The 19,283-nt window shown below is 34.6% G+C and overlaps 1 protein-coding gene across 6 annotated transcripts in view; it reads left to right on the plus strand.

Moving 5' to 3' along the window:
• Positions 1-19,283, plus strand: part of LOC100366417 (uncharacterized) — a 156,192-nt gene that overhangs the window by 70,942 nt on the left and 65,967 nt on the right. For 5 of the 6 annotated variants that reach the window (XM_085500310.1, XM_085500314.1, XM_085500315.1 and 2 more), the window contains 19 exons: positions 1,215-1,337; positions 1,556-1,678; positions 1,961-2,083; positions 2,886-3,011; positions 9,760-9,882; positions 10,806-10,928; positions 11,082-11,204; positions 11,430-11,552; positions 11,755-11,877; positions 12,530-12,652; positions 12,953-13,075; positions 13,296-13,418; positions 13,637-13,759; positions 14,045-14,167; positions 15,657-15,782; positions 16,338-16,460; positions 17,005-17,127; positions 17,281-17,403; positions 17,629-17,751. In XM_085500310.1, coding sequence (XP_085356436.1) covers positions 1,215-1,337; positions 1,556-1,678; positions 1,961-2,083; positions 2,886-3,011; positions 9,760-9,882; positions 10,806-10,928; positions 11,082-11,204; positions 11,430-11,552; positions 11,755-11,877; positions 12,530-12,652; positions 12,953-13,075; positions 13,296-13,418; positions 13,637-13,759; positions 14,045-14,167; positions 15,657-15,782; positions 16,338-16,460; positions 17,005-17,127; positions 17,281-17,403; positions 17,629-17,751 — 2,343 coding nt within the window. The remainder of the gene's footprint in view (positions 1-1,214; positions 1,338-1,555; positions 1,679-1,960; positions 2,084-2,885; positions 3,012-9,759; positions 9,883-10,805; positions 10,929-11,081; positions 11,205-11,429; positions 11,553-11,754; positions 11,878-12,529; positions 12,653-12,952; positions 13,076-13,295; positions 13,419-13,636; positions 13,760-14,044; positions 14,168-15,656; positions 15,783-16,337; positions 16,461-17,004; positions 17,128-17,280; positions 17,404-17,628; positions 17,752-19,283) is intronic. The other variant, XM_085500312.1, reaches the window with a different exon arrangement.

Here is a 19,283-nt window from a genome sequence, read left to right on the forward strand (position 1 = left end):
ATCAAATGGGAAATTTAGTGCAGCCACAGCAAGGTTATATGAAAAAGCTCACAAAGCATCATTTAAAATGTATAAAATGCTTTGGGATTCAAATGAATGTCATTCAGTGAGTCTAGCCTGTAAACTGTTTGATTCTATTATTAAACCAGTTATTCTTTATGGGTCAGAAGTCTGGGGTAGTTTTCTGACTAATCTATTTAGTGGAACTGGCAATAGCAAATCAGAGATTGATAATACTGTTTTTGTATCAAAGCTATTCTCTGACAAAATATTACCAGAAAAACTTCATATAAAGTTTTGTAAAATAGTTTTGGGAGTACATAGGAAGGCATCGAATATTGCTTGTAGAGGTGAACTAGGTCGTTTCCCACTTGTGATTGATGTTTGTACTACTGTCATAAAATTTTATCAAAGGTTGTCATGTAAGAAAACAAACAACATAATTATCGAAGCTGCTTTTAAAGAAAGTAGTGGGTTTAAATACGATCCCTGGTATAAATTTGTCCAAAAACTTCTACAAATTACAAATATGACAAACACGGATACTAATCAGACAAATTTTTGCAATCTGTTTAAAGAAAGGTTAAACCAAATTTACTCAACAAATGTGGAAAGTCAGTTGAACAAAACTGGTCATAATAAACTAAGTACTTATAAAACATTCAAAAATAATTATAAATTTGAAAAATACTTGGATGATATAAAAAACAAAAAACACAGACTAGCATTAACCAAATTTCGTATTTCAGCCCACTTCTTGCCAATTGAAATAGGTCGTCACAGGGGAATAAATAAAATTGACAGGGTATGTAACAAATGTGACTCTAAGGATGTGGGTGATGAAAAACATTACTTTTTTCATTGTGACAGTTTTTCAGAACACAGAAAAAAATTCCTCTATACATTGTTCAAATACTCACCTGACTATCAAACATTACCAAATGGAGAATTGTTTATTAATGTTTTCTCTAGTGTAGACAAATATATTTGTAGTATTTTAGCTAATTTTGTTTTTCAGATTTTAAAATTATTTTAGATTAGTTGTGATACTGTACGTTTCTTACGTTGGACTTTACTCAAGCATTGTTTTTGTGTACGTTCCAAATAAAATATCCTATCCTATCCTATCCATATACTATGAAATCAGTTCTACATATATTACAAGATATCAATGAGCATTATTTGTTAATTAAGTTTGTATTTTCATTTCACAGTATTGAATCCATGCCAGAATTCTCAATGTCAGAATGGTGGTTTCTGTGTAGCTGTACCTGGATCTTGTAATGACTATACCTGTACATGCAGTGGATGTTATACTGGACAATATTGTACAACATGTGAGTGTAATCTGTATCATTGTGTCATTTTTCATTTAGTATATATTTATTTTATTTCATATTATCAATATAAAACCTGAACTTTATATTACATATACTTTAAATTGATGATTGGTTCACACTAGTTTCTGTTAGTCATACCTGTAGCAGATATAATAAATCAAATCTGCATAATATTTATTTAAAATTCATAATTGCTAAAACTTTCAATCTTTCAGTATTGAATGCATGTGACAACCATCAATGTCAGAATGGAGGTACTTGTGTTGCTATCTCAGGATCCTGCGAGTTATATCAGTGTACTTGTCCTACTTGCTATCTTGGACAGTATTGTTCAACATGTAAGTCATCCAGAACTTAGCAATAATTTAGCAATGGTTTTATAATGTTTGAGGTTTATATGAAGATTTATTATTAAGCAAACTACAAAATGTTGGAAATGGTTCCACTAAATAGTGCCTCAATCGGTCATGTTAGTAACACTTACAAAATATGCATAGGCTTAAATTATAATATATACTTGTTAGGACGTACCGGTATTATTACTTTTTCAGAATATCACCATTTTTTTCTTGTTGGCAACATTCTTCCATTCATATATGTTAATCCTCTATGCATTGCAGTCCAAGATCCATGCGCTAACAACTATTGTCAGAATGGTGGAACATGTGTTGCTGTTCCTGGTTCTTGTACAGATTTCACTTGTACTTGTCCTGATTGCTATACTGGACAATACTGTACTCAGTGTAAGTGTCCCAATATTTGCTTTGTTAGAATCACGCCTTCATTAGAAGCACACATACACCTAAAATGGCGTTCATTGTGAAACTGGATCTTATTTTGACCACAGATGCACCCCCAGCTGTTATACAAGTATATGAAAATACAGTACATGTCTATTTGGGAATCATGCCTGTCACCCTGCACCCTGTGTTGTTTAGTTTGATAAGCACAACAGATTTTTATGATAAATAATATATATTCTCATGATTAAACCATATTCAATTATTTTTATTTCTTAAATATTAATTGTCATCGATGTTGTCCCCAGAGGAATGTGAAGCAGATAATTTATCTCAATAAAAATTCTTTTCAGTGATTTGTGAAAATAGCCTGGAGAGATAATGTCATAGCTCATTATACCCTCAATGTTTCACACTATGATTAGAATTTTCTGGTGTCATATAGACCCAGCTAATATAACTTCTCTATTTGGACGAGAAAACAAATATTTGCATGGGATGGCATTATTGGTTGTATAAAAACTATTTTATTTAATTGGACTCTAGAATAACCTTGCCTTAGGTTTGTGAATGGAATTTTAGTGAATTCTGACAAGTTTTGAAATGGATTGAGTGATGTGCTATTATGCAAATGCAATACTAGGTATCATTTGCAACATCACTGCTTATAGGACAATGTGCACACAAAACCTAAACAAGTGTGACAGCCTATAATTTGATTATTAGTACAAAATTATGATTTACCGGTATGTAGGTTCATCATGATATGAAAACCAATATGAATATTATTGTTGTTTTTTTATAGTTATTAATCCCTGCCAAAATAATAACCAGTGTCAGAATGGCGGTTTCTGTGTAGCTGTGCCAGGATCTTGTACTGAATTCACCTGTACATGTACTGGATGTTACAGTGGACAGTTTTGTACTATATGTAAGTAGTGCACCTTTACAATATATAGCAGTGCTTTAATATCATGTAACCAACTTTATTTATCAGTGTTTTTGACTCCTGTGTGCGAAGCACATAATGGGAGTCTTTGCAGTTAGTGTGTCTGTGTGTGTGTATGTGTGTATGTGTGTCCGACTGTTCCACTGCTATCTCAAGAACCATACATCGATTTTTGATGAAACTTGGTGCATAGATGCTCTGGGCCAATGGGAGTCTTTGCAGTTAGTGTGTCTGTGTGTGTGTATGTGTGTCCGACTGTTCCACTGCTATCTCAAGAACCATACATCGGTTTTTGATGAAACTTGGTGCATAGATGCTCTGGGCCAATGCGCAGATTTGATTAGGTTTTGGTAAAAATCCATGCTCGTTAATTACCTAATTTGCATGATAATTAGCTAATTTTTAGCTGTTCTATGACTGATCCACTGAACATATGTAAGTAGTCACCTTCACAATATATAGCAGTGCTTTATATTCATGTGATCAACTTTATTTATCAGTGTTTTTGACTCCCGTGTGCGAAGCACATAATGGGAGTCTTTGCAGTTACCCTGTCTGTATGTCTGTATGTAAATTAGCATACACACGCTGTCTCTGGAGCTCCTGATTTTTGAGCGAATTTCACCTGTCAAAGACTTTTGTGAGTACTTTTTGTGGTTTAATTTATTTTATAAACGTTGCCCGCCTTCATTTATTGAGCTATTTTGGTTTTTTGGCGAAAATCTGCCGTGCTTTTCTTAGTTTTCATTTTCCGCTTTCAGTTTGACTGACGTGGCGGTGCAGCCAAGATGGTGGCCCCCACAAGTCAACAACGTGGCAATCCATTTGCGGGTTTGACCTGCAAACATGGCATTAAATGCGAATCCATCGATGGTGTTGGCATCGAAAGATACGTTCGTGCTATTTCTGAGGTAATCGATTCAAAAAATATTGTGGCTGCTTCCAGGGTTAGTGGAAGCGTGATTGTTTTTCTGGACTTCATAAAATCAGTCAAGGAATGTTGTGCAGCTGGTTTGAGCACAATTGGTCATTCTTTTGTTTATGTTGAGCCGCTTGTAAAACCGGCAACTAAAGTCGTTCTATCAGGAGTTCCACCATTCATCCCGAATAATTTACTTGAACGTGAACTGGCATCTTATGGTCGTGTGGTGTCAACCATTCGTATTATTCCTTTGGGCTTGAAACATCCTACCTTTAAACATGTGAAATCATTTTGTACATGATTACCAATGGAAAACTTGAAGGCTCAATTACCGTAGATTATGAAGAGAGGAAATACAAGATTTACGTACGTACCTTTCAACTGATGACATTGTGTGTCATAACTGCCATAAAAAAGGCCATATTCAGAGGAAGTGTTATGAAAAAAACGACAACAATACACGCTTCATTAATCATCAAAATAATCAAAGCACTAGTGTAGAAATGTAAAGTGAAACCGAAAGTTTTCCGCCACTTGTGCCTATGACAAATGACAAATCAACTGACAATAACGAAAGAATTTCTGCAACAGAAAACAATGATAAACCAAATGAAACACACAATTTAACTGAAAATCAAATTAGCAAAACATTAGATAAAATCGAGACAAACGATAATTCAAATGAAAACACTACTTCAAATGATAAACAATTAGCCACGCGTGTCACCGTTTGTGATGTTAATGAACCCATTGAAAACAGTGTAACCATTGGCAACAATACACCACTCACTCAAACAAAAGACGATCTCACTGAAACTGCTACTCCTTCCACTTGCGACTTTTCTCTTGACCTGCCTTCATACGTCACTGTAATTGACGAGGTGGGGGTACTAACCCCCCACTCACCCTACATTCCTGTGATAGAGCCGCATTTGGATGTCTTCGACAGAAAGCACTTTGACCCACCTAATCCATCTTGAATTTTCAAGGTGAATGTTTTGGCGAAGCACTCCACTATCACCTTGAAGTATTTCATTAGGAATATGTGTATGTGACAATGCCCTCACAGTTTGGAATCAGTTTACCAACAGCCAATCATATTGCTTCTTTCATCAACACGCTTGACCAAGCTATCAACATTGTCGGGGCGGAGCTAAGTCACTACCCCAGACCATTCGTCCCGGTGTTATCGCTATCGCCACACGACGAATGGTCTGGGGTACTAAGTCACAAGACGCTATTAAAGACGCGCACCACTCTACCATGTATTTCTATGGGCTCTGCGCGAGCTGCTGTGGAACGCCGGTCGAAAAGCCGTTGAAAATAGCTAAAATCGAAAAAACAGCACAAACTTAACTTTAAAGAAATCCTAAACAACCAAATTTAAATATGTTGCATATGCAGGGTAATCTTGTTACACGGTTCAGGGGGTGTCAACAACCATCCCAAAGTACCGTTTTCTGAGAGTTGTTGACCTTTGTTTTCACCATGATGGTTGCCAGGCGGTGAAAATGCTCGCACAGTGGAAGCTGTGTTGGCTTGCAGTGGATGTCGAGGCAATACAATATTCGGACAAAAGCCGTTCAGGGTACTTAGTTCCGAGTCTGATGTGTTCGTTTTTAGTCGCACTGGAAATGGTAAACCATTATGTTATTATGCTTTACCAACCTTGCGACCATCAAGCGTGGTAATAGTGTTGTCGCCACTATTGAGTATTATAGAAGAGTATACCTCAAAGCTCATTGTGTCACTGCAACATATATTGACAGAAATGAAGTAGTCTGGTTCCCTGCCCAAGTTTTCACCTCAGCGTTGAAATGGGGCAGGGAACCAGACTAGCCGAAGATGAAGACATCAGAAATGCAAAGCCCCAAGCGCTTTTTGGTAGTCATTGTAACAAAGCTTTCTATTGGTCGGTAAACTTTCTATCACGCAACCACGTGACATACACGGTTATGAATAGAATTACCGCACAGTGTTGTGGAGGGAGGAATGTTCAAACGGAGCATCACCGTGCAGGCGGACGATGACCTAATCCTGCAGAGGAAAAAGATGACATGGATTCAGTGGCATCTGTCATGTCTGATTTGTCTACCATTATGCAAGAGGTTTCAGAATTAGAAAACGGAAAAGAAACATTGCTATCTCATGAATCTCACAGCAGCAGTAAAACTCATTTCAACTGACACTTCCCCAGGTGTTGATGGCTTGCCTGGGGAGTTTTATAAACACTTCTGGCCAAGCATTGGTGCCGATTTGCATGAAGTTTTCTTGGCTTCAATTAAGGATGGTAAACTGCCGCTTTCTTGTAGAAGGGCTATTATAACTCTTTTACCGAAAAATGGGGATAATAACATGTTAAAAAATTGGCGCCCTGTCAGCCTATTATGCTCTGATTACAAAATATTCACCAAAGCCCTCTCTCTCCGTTTAAAATCAGTACTTGGTAGCATAATCCATGTTGATCAGAGTTATTGCATCCCAGGCAGACAGATTTTTGACAATATTAACCTGATGCGTGACGTCATCACGTATGCTAACACTAACAACATATCACTAGGCATTCTCTTGAGCTTCTTTATCGTGATGATGATAATAATATACTACTCAACTGCCCACTTTATAAGTTACAGAAAAGTTCCATCTACAAATTTATCATTTCTACTAATTACCTATTGAAACACACTACTTACCGTTACAACATATGGTCAGATATACTCTCTCTGACAGATGAACATCGGCCAAATTACAACGACTGCTATATTTTGCCTATTACTAAAAAGGAAGGCGACCTCCAGTGGTGGCTCTTACATGGCGCCTACCCCACCGGGAGCTTTCTACTGAAATCTGGTCTCCAAAATACTGATAATTGCCCATTCTGTAAACAAAAGGAGGATATAGCTCACATTTTTGTCGAGTGTCCACGGCTTACACCACTATTTGTTATTTTCAACACAATTATCTATAAATTACTTGATTGGCAAAATGTACCTCTTGCCTACTATGTTCTTGGTCCACCGAGGGGGGAAAACCACCACTCAGTCACATCGCTTGCTGTGCTATTTACTTTCATCACTCAAAACAGCTATACATATAACCAGATACAACAAACTGAAAGATTCAGCTCAAGTCAGTGTGGTACAGTGCTTCTTTTCTCGCCTAAAATATAGAATAACGTGCGATCACAACTACCATCTACTTATGAAGACATTGGATGTATTTGAACTACAATGGTGTGTTAATGGTGCAGTGGCTACACTAGATGGGGACGCACTAAGAATTTCGGATGTCATCGACAATGGCTAGAGTACTTACCACGTAACAAGTCTACAGCAGATCAACGCGAATAGACATTTGCAAAGGAACAATTGTAAAATTTAACTCGTTTATGTACTCGTTTAATTTCAATATATAATTATTTTTCGCACATTTCAGTCTCGCTTTATTCATTTGCATTTACCTTTTATATACATTTGTTTATTAGTAATTTTCACAATTGTAATCGATATCACTTCACTCGCTAATTATTATTCGATTTAATATTAGTTTAATTGTTCCTTTCCCCTCACCTACGTGTGAGTTTTTAAACTGTAAATAATTGTTACTTTTAATACTTGAGTAATAAAAAAGAGAAATGTATGTATGTATGTATGTATGTATGTATGTATGTATGTATGTATGTCACTTTTTTTGTTCCACCGTTATCTCAAGAACCAAAGAACCACTAATCAAATTTTGGTGAAACTTGGTACATAGATGCTCTGGGATAATGCGCAGAGCTGATTAGGTTTTGGTAAAAATCTATGAATATTAATTACCTAATTTGCATGATAATTAGCTGATTTTTAGCTGTTCCAAGACTGTTCCACTGATATCTGAAGAACCACTCATTGGATTTTGATAAAACTTGGCACTTGTATGCTCTGAACTCGTGCGCAGATTTGATTAGTTTTGGGTAAAAATCTATGAATATTAATTACCTAATTTGAATGATAATTAACTGATTTCAAGCTGTTCCATGACTGGTCCACTGATATTTGAAGAACCACTCATTGGATTTTGATGAAACTTGGCACATGGATGTTCTGAACCAATATGCAGGTTTGATTAGTTTTGGGTAAAAATCTATGAATATTAATTACCTAATTTGCATGATAATTAACTGATTTTAAGCTGTTCTATGACTGTTCCACTGATTTTTGAAGAACCACTCATTGGATTTCAATGAAACTTGGCACATGGATGCTCTGAACTAATGCGCAGATTTGATTAGTTTTGGGTAAAAATCTGTTAATATTATTAATTACCTAATTTACATAATGATTAATCAATTTTCGGCTTTTCCACTGATATCTCAAGTACTAATCATAACATTTCAATAAAACTTGGTACATAGATGTCATATGACACTGCACAGACCTGACAGTTTTTAGGGTAATAACAGTACATATTAATTACCTAATTTGCATAATTAATTAATTTTCAAGTTTTGATATTTCGAGTAATAATTATCACGTTTCAATGAAACTTGGTACATAGTTACTTGAGGACTGTGCAGAGACCTAATTAGTTTTGGGTAAATATTTGTGCATATTAATCACCTTATTAGCATAATAAGTTAATTTTCAGCTTTTCACCTGATATCTCAAGTACTAATCATCACATTTCAATGAGACTTGCGACATAGATATTCTAGGACTATGCAGAGACCTGATTAATTTTGGGATAAATAATTGTGCCTATTAATTACCTAATTTGCATAATTAGTTAATTTTTTGCTGTTCTATGGCTGTTGCACTGATGTCTAAAAACCACTCATTGGATTTCAACGAAATTTTTCAAGAGTACCTGTCACATTTCAATGAACCTAGGACTATACACCATATTAGTTTTTGGTAAATATTTATGCTTCTTAATCACCTAATTAACATAATTAATTAATACTGTATATCTCAAGTATTGATCATCACATTTGAATAAAACTTGGTACATAAATGGTCTAGGACAATAGACAGCCTGATTAATTTTGAATTAAATTCTGTTCATATTAATTCTCTAATTAGCATAATAATTAATATTTTTTTGGTTCTAATCACATTTCAATGAAACTTGGTACATTGTGCAGACCTTATTAGTTTTACACTTCAATCTGTTTGTTACCCTATTTGCATAATTAATTTTCTGCGTTTCCATCAACATCTCAAGTTCAAGTAATTTTGAATTAGGTAATTTTTAATGTGTCTCCAATACTCTCAGCACACGAGAGTTCTTTCTAAGCTTTCTTTGATTTTTTTTATTTCTGAATGCAACTGGAAATATAATCATTTGCAACAATTAATTCACACTTTGAGTGTGCATGAATTATACAAGTAATTCTTAGTGCAAAGAATAACAATTATCAATTGCACTGATTAAATTACCTTGATGTTGGACACTGATATATGTGACATACTATGTGCTGGGATCAAATACATTCTTTAAAAGTTGGGAGCATGGTTGTCAGTAGAATGTGTCAATTTATAAAGTATTGTTGAAGTGAAAGCAATTACCAATTACAATGTTGATACAAAGTTATGATGCCTTCATATAAAGTGATGATGATGAACACTAATGATGTTATTTGGTATTACAGTCCCTTGTATCTTGACATGATACATTTAATTGTTATGGATGCACTTTGTGAGGAAATGTGCCGGCTCATAGTGCCATTTTATTCCATCATTTGGAGCCCAATTTTGAGACGTTTAAAGAATATTAAAGAGCCTTAGTAATATGTATGCTTGAGTAACTGTATATTTTTACTTCTAGTTTCCGATCCATGTCAAAACTTTCCATGTTTGAATGGTGGTACTTGCACTGCTTTACCAGGATCCTGTATATCATATTCGTGTCAATGTGTTGGATGCTACACTGGATTAACCTGTGCAACTTGTAAGAATATTTTCTTCTATATTGTCCAACCATAGAATTTAAAATGCTAAGAATAATACAAAACTGATAAGAAATCCTGTTTTTAGCTCTGCTTTTATGGAAAATGACAGAGCAGAGCTGTTTTTTCCAACCAGCATACAATTTTCAGTTAACAAATGTGATCTGCTTTGACAACATTGCCTGTAAGATGTTTTATTAACAAGATTAAGAGAAGATACCTACATGTATATTTTATAACCATAACAACAAATAATGCCGTTATTTTATGTTTTGGTACGAACGACTTATTCTTGCCAACGAGTTACTGCATACAAGCACAAAGCATAAACAACTGTAATGGTCTATATGTACTTTCGGTGGACCTTTCTCAGATTTTTTAAATCTCTAATTTTGATGACTATTTGTGACAATGCCTTCTATTCTCTAGTTTTTAATATTTTTGTCGTTTTTTAGTAAAAATAGCTATTTTTGACTTCTTTATGAAAATGTCTTGAATTCAATATTTTGTACCGTATGTAGACACTTTGAGTGAAGTCAGATTTATTAATTTCATGATGATAAGTTTTATTTTTTAATTTTAGTGAATAATTTTTGGTAAAAAAGTGCTATTTTCAACTGTCTAACTACAATGTGTACAGTATTAGTGGAGCTATATCAGCAGACTTGTTATTGTGACTTGAAAAGTTAATATGGACATGTACAATATAATGAAGTTAATCTGGTTGCACAGTCTGAAATGTACTGCACTATCTTGAAAATCCATGGCTCATGCTTTTTTCCTTATTGGGCTCTCGTACATCTATGGCAATTAGATATCAACCCAGCACAACTGTTTCCTACCTCATTACTGTCTACCCTCAAAACAGTTTCCTCAGCAAAGGAGTGCAAAGAGATTTTAATTGTATTGTTATTCTTATATCCAGTGCAAGATCCATGTGCCAACAGTTTCTGTCAGAATGGTGCAACATGTGTTCCTGTCCCTGGTTCTTGTAGAGATTGGAGCTGTGCTTGTGCTGAATGCTATACTGGAACATACTGTACCCAACGTAAGTGTTTAATATTGTGTATTGAATTATGACCTTTTTTGATATGTACAGGACTTATTGAAATATACTTATGATGAAATGGTTGAGTACAGATCAGAATTAGGAACATCAGGGAAAAAGAACATGTATTCATTGTATTTTTTTTATTTCTAGAAATAAATGCATGTCAGAATTCCCAGTGTCAGAATGGTGGTTTCTGTGTTCCTGTGGCAGGATCCTGTACTGACTATACCTGTACATGTACTGGATGTTATACTGGACAATATTGTACAACATGTAAGTCAATTTCAATCAATGTCACTGTTATTAAGATTTTCTGGGAGAAATTAATTTCATTACCACCATCATGCATCCCCCCACACAACCCACTGCCACCCTCACACACCCTACCATCCCCAGATATACCCGCACATATACATGTACTATGAAATCAGTTCTACATATATTACAAGATATCAATGAGCATTATTTGTTAATTAAGTTTGTATTTTCATTTCACAGTATTGAATCCATGCCAGAATTCTCAATGTCAGAATGGTGGTTTCTGTGTAGCTGTACCTGGATCTTGTACTGACTATACCTGTACATGCAGTGGATGTTATACTGGACAATATTGCACAACATGTGAGTGTAAATTATATCATTGTGTCATTTTTCATTTAGTATATATTTATTTTATTTCATATTGTCAATATAAAACCTGAACTTTTTATTACATATACTTTGAATTGATGATTGGTTCACACTAATTTCTGTTAGTCATAGCTGTAGCAGATATAGTAAATCAATTTGAAATTCATAATTGCTAAAACTTTAAATCTTTCAGTATTGAATGCATGTGACAACCATCAATGTCAGAATGGAGGTACTTGTGTTGCTATCCCAGGATCCTGTGATACGTATCAGTGTACATGTCCTACTTGCTATATTGGACAGTATTGTTCGACATGTAAGTCATCCAGAACCTAATAATTTATCAATGGTTTGCTGTTTGAGACTTTAATTTTCATGGTTGACATTTATTTAGCTTCTATAGATTTATTATGAAGCTAACTACAAAATGTTGAAGATAGTTTCACTAATTAAATAAAACCTCACTCAGATGTTTCTTAGAGATGATTAAAGCAATTTTGATAAATTGTTTTCCGTATGATTCAAACAAATATGGCTGACTGGTAGCCATTTTGTACTTCTAATATTCATCTATACACCAGATCTTTGTTTCTTGTAATCATTGATTTAAACATACAATCTATTGAGAGACATATTATGCACTGTAACTTAGTTTGCAATTTGATACAAACTTGTCGCTTTAAAAACTGTTTTTCTGAGATTGCTTGCATAATTCAATTCTTAATTTAGTATTTTGATTTTACATAATGGGTTTTGGTTGCCCAATACATTATTTAGTGATTCAACCAAATATCCTTTTAATTACTTGCATCACTTTAGCCAAAAGTACACCCACAATAGTGAACCACTGCTAGTGATACCTTTAAATATTCAATACAGGGTATGGGACAGTGCATTGTCAAAGCTTGTTATGATGTTATTTGTTGACATAATATGAAGGTAAAATTGTTGTTGTTTTTCATCTTCAGTGCAAGATCCTTGTGCCAACAGTTTCTGTCAGAATGGTGCAACATGTGTTCCTGTTCCTGGTTCTTGTACAGATTGGAGCTGTGCTTGTGCTGAATGCTATACTGGAATGTACTGTACCCAACGTAAGTGTTTAATATTGAATTATGTCTTTGTACAACAAAATATTTTCTAATTTTTATTTCTTTCTTTTGATGAATTTCAGTGTATTTTAATTTTAGTGTGTCTTATTTTATTTGTCTTTTGTAATCATTTTTGACCTTACTAAACCCACAGATGGTTAAGTTGCGTAATAAAGTTATATTATATTTATTATTATAATATGTTCAGAATTTATTGAAGTATATTCATGGTTAAATGTTTGTAGATCAGAATCATGAACATCTGTGTAAAAGTAGCCATTGTATTTTTTGTTTTATTTCTAGAAATAAATGCATGTCAGAATTCCCAGTGTCAGAATGGTGGTTTCTGTGTTCCTGTGGCAGGATCCTGTACTGACTATACGTGTACATGTACTGGATGTTATACTGGACAATATTGTACACAATGTAAGTCAATTTCAATCAATGACACTGTTATTAAGATTTTCTGGGAGAAATTAATTTCATTACCACCATCATCCCCATACAACCCAGTGCCACCCTCACACACGCCACCATCCCCAGATATATACCCACACATATACCGTACTATGAAATCAGTTCTACATATATTACAAGATATCAATGAGCATTATTTGTTAATTAAGTTTGTATTTTCATTTCACAGTATTGAATCCATGCCAGAATTCTCAATGTCAGAATGGTGGTTTCTGTGTAGCTGTACCTGGATCTTGTACTGACTATACCTGTACATGCAGTGGATGTTATACTGGACAATATTGTACAACATGTGAGTGTAAATTATACCATTGTGTCATTTTTCATGTAGTATATATTTATTTTATTTCATATTGTCAATATAAAACCTGAACTTTATATTACATATACTTCGAATTGATGATTGGTTCACACTAATTTCTGTTAGTCATAGCTGTAGCAGATATAATAAATCAAATCTGCATAATATTTATTTAAAATTCATAATTGCTAAAACTTTAAATCTTTTAGTATTGAATGCATGTGACAACCATCAATGTCAGAATGGAGGTACTTGTGTTGCTATCTCAGGATCCTGCGAGTTATATCAGTGTACATGTCCTAGCTGCTATCTTGGACAGTATTGTTCAACACGTAAGTCATTCAGAACTTAATAATTCATCAATGGTTTACTGTTTGATGTTAATTTAGCTTCTGTATATATAGATTTATTATTAAGCAAACTACAAAATGGTGAAGATGGTTCCACTAAATCATACCTTACTCGGTCATATACTAGTAAGCAATCCTTACAGAAGATGCAAAGGCTTAATTTTTTTTTTTTTAATAATAGTATTTACTTTTTTAGAATATCACCATTTTTTTCTTGTGGGCAGCATTCTTTCATTCATATATATATTAATACTCTATCCATTGCAGTCCAAGATCCATGCGCTAACAACTATTGTCAGAATGGTGGAACATGTGTTGCTGTTCCTGGTTCTTGTACAGATTTTACTTGTACTTGTGCTGATTGCTATACTGGACAATACTGTACTCAGTGTAAGTGTACAATATTTGCTTTGTTAGAATCACGCCTTCATTAGAAGCACACATACACCTAAAATGGCATTTATTGTAAAACTGGATCTTATTTTGACCACAGATGCACCCCCAGCTGTTATACAAGTATATGAAAATACAGTACATGTCTATTTGGGAATCATGCCTGTCACCCTGCACCCTGTGTTGTTTAGTTTGATAAGCACAACAGATTTTTATGATAAATATTATATTACTCATGATTAAACCGTATTCAATTATTTTTATTTCTTAAATATTAATTGTCATCGATGTTCCCAGTGAAATGTGAAGCAAATAATTGATCTCAATAAAAATTCTTTTCAGTGATTTGTGAAAATAGCCAGGAGAGATAATGTCATAGCTCATTATACCCTCAATGTTTCACACTATGATTAGAATTTTCTGGTGTCATATAGACCCAGCGAATATAACTCCTCTATTTGGCAGAGAAAACAAATGTTTGCATGGGATGGCATTATTGGTTGTAGAAAAACAATTTTTTTTTTAAAGGTGATGTATTATGCAAAATGTGGTAATGTAAAAATAGTTTACAATTACCAAATTGGTAGCCAGGCCATTGGTTACAAGTAATTTACAAAAAAATCGGCTTGCCCTATCTTTTTCGAAATAATGCGATCCTTTCAAATAATGGGGCATTCTGTCATAATCACACCATTCCAAGTTGAAAAACTGAAAAAAATAAGTAACTTTCACAGCCAAACAATTCGTTGGGTTAATATTAAGCCAGCCAATAATAAAATTTGCTTGCATTCGGTTTTGCATGGAAAATCCCTTGCATATAAACACCTCTTTACATGAAGAACATAAAACACTTTCTCTGGGGTATTTGACACCTAAACTAAGTGTGACGGATATCCCTTCGCCGTTTTTGTAATAAAGCTGAAACAAGTCAGTTTCACTCAGCAATAGAGCCCTTTTTTGTATAAATTCCAGCAAGTCATTATAAGTTAGTTTTTCTTCAGTGGAACCCTAGTGATCGAGCCCTCATCTTTTGTACAAGACCTGCATGGTACTTCAAAATTCAACTGTTGGTAAATAATCTACAGAATTATAGTACACTAGCGTTCCAAAATGATGAGTTCATTTGTTCAAGAGTTTAATAGCCTTGGGTGGGGGACAATGTGTATTGCATTGAAATACGATTGGGTGACCACATTCACTTTCAATCTTATTATATTCAAATAATGTGAAACATAAAACGTAGACGAGATACAAATGTTTCACAAAATCATTTATATTCTACTACATAAAATCATTGTATGATGCCCACTATATACATTCAACGAGAGTGGGCGTGGCCAATCAAAACCCAAACAGTCAATTCGCAAGCAAGTTTGCATATTGGCTGCCCAAATAATTCTGAGACTTGCTGTAATAGTACAAAATTATGATTTACGAAGGTTCATCACATGATAACCAATATGAATATTATTGTTGTTTTTTATAGTTATTAATCCCTGCCAAAATAATAATCAGTGTCAGAATGGCGGTTTCTGTGTTGCTGTGCCAGGATCTTGTACTGAATTCACCTGTACATGTACTGGATGTTACAGTGGACAGTTTTGTACTATATGTAAGTAGTTACCGTACATTTACAATATATACCAGTGCTTTAATATCATGTGACCAACTTTATTTGTCAGTGTGTTTTTTATTTCTGAATGCAATTGGAAATATAATCATTTGTAACAAATAATTCACACTTTGAGTGTAACTTAAAGAATAAGAATTATCAATTGCACTGATCATAATTACCTTGATGTTGGATACTATGTGACGTACTATATGTGCTGGTCAAATACATTCTTTGAAAGCTGGAAGGATGGTTGTCTGTAGAATGTGTCAATTTATAAAGTATTGTGGAGGTGAAAGCAATTGCCAATTACAATGTTGATACAAAGATATGATGCTTTCATATATAGTTGAACACTAATGATGTTATTTGGTAGTGCAGTACATTGTATCTTGACATGATTCATTTAATTATTATGGATGCACTTTGTGAGGAAATGTGCCGGCTCATAGTGCCATTATTCCATCATTTAGAGCCCAATTTGGGGATCTTTAAAGAATATTAAAGAGCCTTAGTAATATGTATGCTTGAGTAACTGTATATTTTTACTCCTAGTTTCCGATCCATGTCAAAACTTTCCATGTTTGAATGGTGGTACTTGCACTGCTTTACCAGGATCCTGTACAACATATTCGTGTCAATGTGTTGGGTGCTACACTGGATTAACCTGTGCAACTTGTAAGAATATTTTCTTCTATATTGTCCAACCATAACATTTAAAATGCTAAGAATAATACAAAACTGATGTGAGTTTAAATCCTGTTTTTAACTCTGCTTTTATGGGAAATGACAGAGCGGAGCTGTTTTTTCCAACCAGCATGCAATTTTCTGTTAACAAATGTGATCTGTTTTGACAACATTGCCTGTAAGATGTTTTATTAACATGCATACATATAAACACGTATATTTAATAACCATAACAGTGAATAACATCGTTATTTTATCTTCTGGTACAAACTACTTGTTCTTGCCAACGAGTTACTGCATACAAGCACAAAGCATAAAAAAGTGTGATGGTGTATATGTACTTTTGGTGGACCTTTCTCAGATTTTTCAAATCTCTAATTTAGATGAATATTATTGACAATATATTTATATGCCACTTACTAAGATATCAACCCAGCACAACTGTTTCCTACCTCATTACTGTCTACCTTAAAAACAGTTTCCTCAGCAAAGGAGTGCAAAGAGATTTTAATTGTATTGTTATTCTTATATCCAGTGCAAGATCCATGTGCCAACAGTTTCTGTCAGAATGGTGCAACATGTGTTCCTGTCCCTGGTTCTTGTAGAGATTGGAGCTGTGCTTGTGCTGAATGCTATACTGGAACATACTGTACCCAACGTAAGTGTTTAATATTGTGTATTGAATTATGACCTTTTTTGATATGTACAGGACTTATTGAAATATACTTATGGTGAAATGGTTGAGTACAGATCAGAATTAGGAACATCAGGGAAAAAGAACATGTATTCATTGTATTTTTTTTATTTCTAGAAATAAATGCATGTCAGAATTCCCAGTGTCAGAATGGTGGTTTCTGTGTTCCTGTGGCAGGATCCTGTACTGACTATACCTGTACATGTACTGGATGTTATACTGGACAATATTGTACAACATGTAAGTCAATTTCAATCAATGTCACTGTTATTAAGATTTTCTGGGAGAAATTAATTTCATTACCACCATCATGCATCCCCCCACACAACCCACTGCCACCCTCACACACCCCACCATCCCCAGATATATCCGCACATATACATGTACTATGAAATCAGTTCTACATATATTACAAGATGTCAATGAGCATTATTTGTTAATTAAGTTTGTATTTTCATTTCACAGTATTGAATCCATGCCAGAATCCTCAATGTCAGAATGATGGTTTCTGTGTAGCTGTACCTGGATCTTGTACTGACTATACCTGTACATGCAGTGGATGTTATACTGGACAATATTGCACAACATGTGAGTGTAAATTATATCATTGTGTCATTTTAAGCTTTTCTGCATATATATAAATGTACCAAAATGAGCCAAGTACGGGTGAAAAGTACGGGTCGTACTTTTCAGAAAATAGCGAGTACGGGCGATATTTGTAGCGAGTACGGGTGACATTTGTAGCGAGTACGAGTGGTAATTTAGCAGTACATGGAGGTAATTTAGCGAGAGCGAGTGATAAAATGTAGCAAGTATGGATGGTGGTGGTAAAATATAGCGAGTACGGGGTGAGGGTATTGCGGGGTAAAATGTATATATTTATACAACAATTACGGGTGCAGCAAAACACTCCATTGAGAATGAAAATAGCAGTGGTACGAACTGAAACTAGTTCAATCTAACGAATCGAAACTAGTTCCATCTTACAAGAACTAAATGGGGATGTGAAGCAGCCACGTTTAATTAATTATATATTCACGCAATTTGACCTCTATGATAGCAAAACGGACGCCTCGTAAACAAAAGTGCCCCGTAACTGACCAGACAAGTCTAATCATGGAGCTACAGAAATAGATAAATTGACTCATTCCCCTTGGCCTGATGAGAGTGACGCAACAGTGTTCGTAAGAACGCTTTTGTCTAAATATAACATTGTTTCACTGTAGTGTACAATTTTATTGAGTGAGCTAGTTGAATCCATGGCATGATTAAAACCTCGGCGTTGTCGAAGTGTGATCACGTTGAAGACCGTAATTCTTTACATGATGACAGCGCTATATGTGACACTTAGATCGCTTTTAAACACGTCGTTTAACGACATCCAAAATCAAGCCAAATTGAATGTATTCCTGCACGCGTGATTTGTTTTTGCCTGGAAATTATTGTGCAGAATATGATTTGGAACATACATGCCAGTAACTAGCTTATTGCTTCAAGAGCTGTGGATAATTAAAATTCGTGCACAATAGACTGCGCAAAATACAAACTCCTTTGTTAGGTTATTTATCGCATATTTTTCTAAGGTCTATGGTTATATTTAGACAAAAGTGTCATTACGAACACTATTGCATCACTCTCGTCTGGCCAAGGGGAATGAGTCTATTTATTTATTTATTTATTTATTTATTTATTATTGTAGTTTCAAGATTACACTTGTCCGGTCAGTTACGCGGCACCTTTTTTACGAGGCGTCCGCTTTGCTACGTCATAGGGATCAAATTGCGTGAATATATAATTAATTGAACCATGGAAGGTACTAACGGAAGGAGCCACGACGCTATTGTTTTAGCTTTACCCCTTGATCGTTTGTCAATGTTTGTTCACAAACATTGTTCTTCTTAGCTTTTAACACCTTCGTACAATGGGTTATGCTAATGTTGAGCATTCGGTAATATTCAGAGCATGTTCGGAAGCGATAGTCGTACCTCGCATGTACAATATTGAAAATGGCGAACTTTAATGAAAAATTGTCAGATATAACATTGATTGAAGAAGAACTGATGAAATATCGTGAATTTTGTATTTGTAATGGTAATGAGACTTAATCAATGATTGCTTGT

Source organism: Saccoglossus kowalevskii, chromosome 6, assembly GCF_978046115.1.
Source record: "Saccoglossus kowalevskii chromosome 6, keSacKowa6.1, whole genome shotgun sequence".
In the NCBI taxonomy this organism is placed as follows: domain Eukaryota; kingdom Metazoa; phylum Hemichordata; class Enteropneusta; family Harrimaniidae; genus Saccoglossus; species Saccoglossus kowalevskii.